A 6,110-nucleotide genomic window follows, 5' to 3' on the forward strand; every position below is an offset into this window, starting at 1 on the left:
CCCCCCCCCCCCCCCCCCCCCCCCCCCCCCCCCCCCCCCCCCCCCAAGGCGCTGCATGGGTGATGTAACGCACCGCTCTGCCGTGCGGTCGGTTTAATGAATTAGGAACAAATAAATTAGAAATGATGCGGAAGGGGAGTGGGGGGAAAAGGGAGGAAAGAGGGGGAGGTCGCGACCGCGGCTCACCTGTCCGTACACCTGGATGGGCTCCTGCGCGGCACGGCGGCTCCGCGGGGGTTCATCGGGTGCCTCCGGAGGGACGCGTAGCAACAGCGAGGAGCCGCCCCCCGCCGCCCCTTCGGACAGAAGCAGCAGCAGCAGCAGCAGCAAGGCGAGGCGGTGCGGGGACAGAACGGCACCGTTCGCCCCGCCGCTGCACCGCGTCGCCATGTTCGTGGCGCGGGGCCGGGCCGCGCCGTGCGGGACCGATGGAGCCGCGCCGCCGCCCGGTCAGAATGTGCAATGTGCTCCGCCGCGCCGCCCCGCGACCGCCCCCAGAACGAGGGGTTGTGCCCCACCCGGGCCCGCCCCCCATTCCACGCTTCATCATCCCGGGGGTAAACCGGGCCCGAGGGATGCGGGCGTCGGGGAAAGTCCGACGTCATCGATAGGCTTAGCGGAAAGGGTGTCGGAGCAGCCGTTACATGCGAGGAAAAAGAAAAAGATTGAAGAAAGAGCGAGTGGAAAAAAGAGCGAGACTTAAATGTCGGATGTAAGAAACTCAGCGCTCAGAAATCGGCAGTTTAAAAAAAAATACGGAAAAAAGAGGTACGCGGTCCTAAGTTGGCAATCTGAAGTGATGGGAGGTCGGTGGTAAGAAAAGCAGTGATAAGGAAGAGGCGGTCAAAGGGAAGCTGTCTGGAGCGGTGATAGAAATGAGCACTGCAAAGTACACAGTGTAAAATCAACAGTGAAAATCGGCAAAGTACACAACCAAAAATCAACAGTGAAAGATAAACATTAAATAAAAAAAAAAAAAAAAGAAAAAAAAGAAGAAAAAAAAAAAGGCTTTCCAGCCAAAGCCGTTACAAAGTCTGTGCATCACAGGGATTACCGTGTTTGCCAACCTTGTAACCCATCTGCATGGTGGAGGTGATGTATGGTGACATGGGGACAGTGCAGACCACCTTTGGGGGGCTCAGCTCCCTGCATTTTGCTGGCTGTAACAGCTGAAACATTGCCCAGAGTGTTCCCAGAGGTACCTTTTGCCTAGAAACCTAGTTAGCGTGTTTCAATTATGGAGCCAATACAATTAGAAGCCCTCCTAATAAAGCTCTTAGCTGTCTCGATTCAGGGTAATGTCCCCCTGGAGGACCACAGGTCACGGGGGTGAGAGTTGATAGATGTTTGTGCACAGATCCGTGGAGCTGCTGTCTGCAGGTGGGACCAGCAGGGACCCAACACACAACAGCATCCCTTCCCCAAAGTGCTGCCCCAGTCCCCAGGAAAAAAAAAAAGAAGAAAAGAGAAAAAAAAAAAGAAGAAACTGATTCAGAGTAGAATAGGAACTGGTGAGAAATGAGGAACCGGCCCAAGGATGGTTTGCTCTTTGTGTGAGCACTTGCTGTCCAGTCTGAGCCCCAGGGTTGTTCTTGGGGAGGCTGAATGTTGCAATTCCTCTGTTTACAGCCTCAAGTAAGAGCTGTTTGCTGGAGAATGCCCCATCCCTGGAGGCATTCAAGGCCAGGCTGGATGTGGCTCTGGGCAGCCTGGTCTGGTGGTTGGTGACCCTGTACATAGCAAGGGGTTGGAACTGGATGAGCATTGTGGTCCTTTTCAACCCAGGCCATTCCATTCTATGATATGAGAAGGAGATATGAATGTATTGTCATGTTCAAGGGAGCTTTTCCTGGGCAGACTGGCCTTTTTTAAGTCCCAAAAGTACATGAGTCTCCCCATCCAGCACTGCTGCCTGCCTGCAGAGGAAGGTTGTGTTGTGTTGAAATGACCCCATTCATAGAGGGACTGGGAAGGCCACAGGGAGCAGGAGGTTCTTCTCCTAGACAGGAGGTGTATTGGTTTGGGTATGTCAGTGGCAGACCCCATTTTGTCCTCAAGCATCTTCCAAAGAGACAGCACACGGGAGGTTTGTGGGCAGATGTGCAGGCAGTGCAGTGACCCCCTATGGGCTGTCTGCTGAGAATGAATGGTGTGCAGGGATACAGGAACCCTTCCTCAGCTGTGCTGGGCACATATCACATGTATGGTATGGCATGATACGTCCCTTCCCCTGGTCTGCATTCCCTTTGGTGTAGCAATAGCTGCACTGAAGAATATACCTGATTCTGGGGCCATATCACAACAACCCCAGTAAAAAGCTTTGGTGATCTGAGAGCATCTCCTTGCAGGGGAGCCAGCAACACCACGTGCTATGGGGTTGTGTGTGTTTGGTTGTGTGCACACGTCGCTTTCAGAGTAGAAAAGCTCTGTGGTGCAGTGTTCATGTGCTGAGGGATGTTCCTTTGTGGCAGCCTCTACCAAGGTATGAGCACTCGCTTCTCAGGTTGTGAGGAGCTCTGTAGGATGTGTGTGCTGGCATGTTGGCATGCCATAGGCAGCAGTGCTGGGCATCTGCATCCCCTGCGTAGGGCTGGCACGGCTGTCCCACTGCTGGGTGTAGAAGTAGCATCACTCTGCCTATAAGAGCAGGAGAGCCTGTAAGGAACGATGGTCAGCCCTATCTGCAGTAAGGTCGCAGCCTACGGACACACGCATGGACACACGGACACACGGACACACGGACACACGGACACGGCTCCGGCCTTTGGGCTCCGGCGGTGCGGGCACAGCGCTCAGCAGCGCCACCTGGTGGCCAGTCCTAAAAGTGCATGAGGCCCGCGGGCTCCGCGGTGCGGCAGAGCTTTCTACGGCCAAGGCAACCGGGAGAAGCATTTGTGTTCGGTGTAAATTGAAGCCTCTCTGCTGAGAGATGGGGGCACGTGTAGGAGAAAGGTGGTTCTATAGGAGGTGGGCTGTTGCATGCAGGGTGCAGGGGAAGGTTGCATGCCCGAGGAATGTGGCACATCCTGTGCTGCCCTGCAGGAGGGGTGGCAGAAGGGTGCTGAGCAGGGATAGAGCTTTTCTGATGCTGACAGGGCCCTGTGCCGATGTGCCAAGGTCTGTGCTGCTGTTGTCGCATTTAATCCAGCCTTTGCCTCGACCTTTGGTGTTTGCCTGAGCTCCAAGCTACTGCGCATCCAGAGTTCATGTGCACGTGGGGATTGAGTAACTGAGGGGAGGGGAGAACAGGGGCAGGATGCAGGGAAATGAGGGGTGAGCCATGGGTGTGGGGGGAATACAGTTCCTGGGGGTTAGAAGGTGTGTGCCCATCACAGAGGAACTGCACGAGGGCTCTCTGTCCCAGGAGTGAATGCATGCGTCTGTTGCAGTAACTGCACCCAAGATTGTCGGTCTCCCATGGAAGCAGAGTGTTGTATGAGTCCCCTGTGCGGTGGAAATGCTAAGTGAAGCCTGAAGCAGTAATTAAGCACCTGGTGAGAGGGCAGGCTAATCCAGGGGAGCACAGGTGCATGCAATGTGCTGACTGATGGAAGGGTTCTAGCCAGGATCCACCCCTTCCCAGCCCTCATTTAAGGGTTGGCAGTGATGGAAGGGGGTCTCACTGAAGATCCCTGCCTACCTGAGGCTTCCTGAAGGTAAACAAGCTTTCTTCTTTCTTTCTGCATCTTTAGTTGCTGCATTTGGGTTTGTCCTCATTTGCTGCAGCCAAAGATTTTGCCACCCCCTTATTATTGCTGTACTTTTCACGTATTATAGTGTTACACCCTGTGTGGTATGAAATGCACTGATATTGCTGTGGGGCAGTAAAAAGAGATTTCTCCTACTTGTGCATCTGGGAACCTCTGCAAAGAATAAGGGGAGAAGAGAGGGTGAAGGCTTAGGTGGCTGCTGCAGAGTGGGGTGAAAAGCATCACCTTGGGGCGCACTCTATCATCTGCCTTGGGCTGGGAAGGCAGAAGGCTGGGTTACAGCATGGGGAGGTTTGGGGAGAGGGGGTGACAGAACAGAGCTGACTAGGCACGGAAAAGCCCTGAACAATGCTCACTGTGCTCTGTTGTTCTCTGTGGCTTGGGCATGAGAGCACAAAGCTGGCAGAGAGGCCTGTTGGGTGGTAACTTGTGGGGTGATTGGTGGGAGTGGGTGGAAATGGGGTGCCAGGATGATCTCTGTACTGTCTGGAGACTGAGAGTGAAGGTGCCACATGCCATTGAAGTTGGCAAATGAGTTTTATTAAAGGTTAGCCTGACTGAAGGCAGGGCAGTCAGGTGTCCAAAGGAAGCACATTGGCTTTTCAGGGGGGAAACAAGCCAGAAATCACAGCTCTTCCCCATCCCCAGCTTCTAAGCCCTCCCATTTCCCCTCCCCTAATGTTCCCTGTGAGTTCAAAGGGCTCAATGTCTGCCTCTGATCTCCAGATGTGCCCCTCTGTGTTAAGTTCTCATGTGGCATCTTCAGGTGAGGTGAAGGAGCTCTCGTCCAGTGCCAAGAAGTCCCAGAATGTCCAGAGGCCGAGGAGCCATGAGGAAGACCTGTGCTGGCTGCACAAGGTAGCAGGTCATGGTATTTTTCTCAGGGAATACAGATGTGCAGGTCACACTGGAGAACACAATGCACGATGCTGTTTGCCTCTCATCTTGATGTGACTTGATCTGTAGGCGTCCATGGCAGCTCATGGAGGAAGAGGGATGGGTGCAGATGGATGGAGACCCAATGGCATGTGATGTTACTGCTGTGCTTACACTGCAATGCTGTTTGTGTGCAGGGCTCCTGTATGGACTCACAGGTGGTGATGGCAATGGGGTGAGTTTGTGTTGCAGCCGAGGTTCGCAGTGTGAAGCGAGGATGGAGAGTGCTGCTCTGGGAGCAGGGATGGAGCTCTTGGAGCTGCTGTCAGTGCACGTGTCCTGCTGAGTGGGCAGTACTCACAGTCATACAGGTTGGAGAGGGCACGTAACTGATGTGGGGCACAAACATGGCATGTGTATTTCCAAGAAGTCTGAATAGCAGCAGCTTTGCGTAGCGTTAAGGTGTCTGTGTGCCATGAAGAGGGTTGGGAATGCTGGGGGAGGGGGGGGGGGGGGGTCCAAGACCCATCCACGAGCAGAGAAGGTCCCAGAGCAGCTCAGATTGAAAAGATGGGCTGTGAATGAGCATCCATGGGTGGTGGCTGTGTGCTGTAGAAGTGGAGGGAACTGTGTGGCATCCTCCTTTCCATGTGCACATCAGCCCCATGTGCACCTCTTGACCCAGGGGAGCGAGGGGTTTGAGATGCTGAGACTTGCTGAGCGATGGGAAGAGATGGGAACTCCTTCTATGGGGGAACATTGTCCGAAAAGGCTCAGGAGGGGTGGGATGAGACAGAGTCTGTTGGGGTTGCAGCCAATCTGAGAACACCTACTTGGTCTTGTCAGTGTCACCGTTGGGACACGCTGAACCATTCTCCCGCAGCTTGCGCATGTAATCGTGGGGGCCTTTGCCCTCAAAGGCAGTGGGGCTCTTGTAGGATCCACCAATCTTGTCCCAGAGGGTGAAGTACTGCCCGTAGTTGTAGTCAAAGTAGAGGTGGTGGTCGGTGTGGTGGGCAGAGCCGTTGATGACGTGCCGCAGCAGCTGGGGGACGCGATAGTCGCCGTCGTGGATGGAGATGGTCCAGACGTTGACGAAGATGTAGAGGCCCAGGTAGGTGACTTTGTGCAGGGGGAAGAGGAAGGGGTAGATGTGGTAGGGCAGGCTCTGCATGAAGCCATCCACGGGGTGGAAGGCATGGCTGGCGAAGGGCGTCGCGATCTTCCAGAGGTGGTGGGGTTTGTGGAAGCGCTGTGGGGAAAGGGTAGGTGCTAGGCCAGAGGTGAGGGGCTGAGGCCCATGGGATAGGAGCCCCTCTCCAGGCCCACCTATTTTGGGATAGCTACCTGTCAGCATCACTGAGGATAGCTGTTGTGTGTGGCTGAGTGACACAGGAAAGTTGGGGTCAGAGAATCTTTGTAGGTTCTAACAGACTACGAGCTCACTTGTCAGTGGGGATGCAGATGAGGAAATGTGACCCATCCCCACCTGCACCCATCCCCACCTGCACCCATCCCCACCTG

General features: G+C 54.7%; 2 protein-coding genes across 2 annotated transcripts in view; both read right to left on the reverse strand.

The window, feature by feature from the left end:
• Nucleotides 1–390, reverse strand: part of SORL1 (sortilin related receptor 1) — a 34,884-nt gene extending 34,494 nt beyond the window's left edge. Inside the window, exon 1 of the mRNA XM_042882359.1 lies at nt 187–390. Within this exon, the coding sequence (XP_042738293.1) occupies nt 187–390 (204 nt within the window). The remainder of the gene's footprint in view (nt 1–186) is intronic.
• A 3,838-nt stretch (nt 391–4,228) lies between these two features.
• Nucleotides 4,229–6,110, reverse strand: part of SC5D (sterol-C5-desaturase) — a 5,187-nt gene continuing 3,305 nt past the window's right edge. Inside the window, exon 5 of the mRNA XM_042882363.1 lies at nt 4,229–5,838. Coding sequence (XP_042738297.1) covers nt 5,416–5,838 — 423 coding nt within the window. The 3' untranslated portion in view covers nt 4,229–5,415. The remainder of the gene's footprint in view (nt 5,839–6,110) is intronic.

This window comes from Lagopus leucura, unplaced genomic scaffold (assembly GCF_019238085.1).
Source record: "Lagopus leucura isolate 7727_CA_CO unplaced genomic scaffold, USGS_WTPT01 Super-Scaffold_100034, whole genome shotgun sequence".
NCBI classification, from domain to species: Eukaryota; Metazoa; Chordata; class Aves; order Galliformes; family Phasianidae; genus Lagopus; species Lagopus leucura.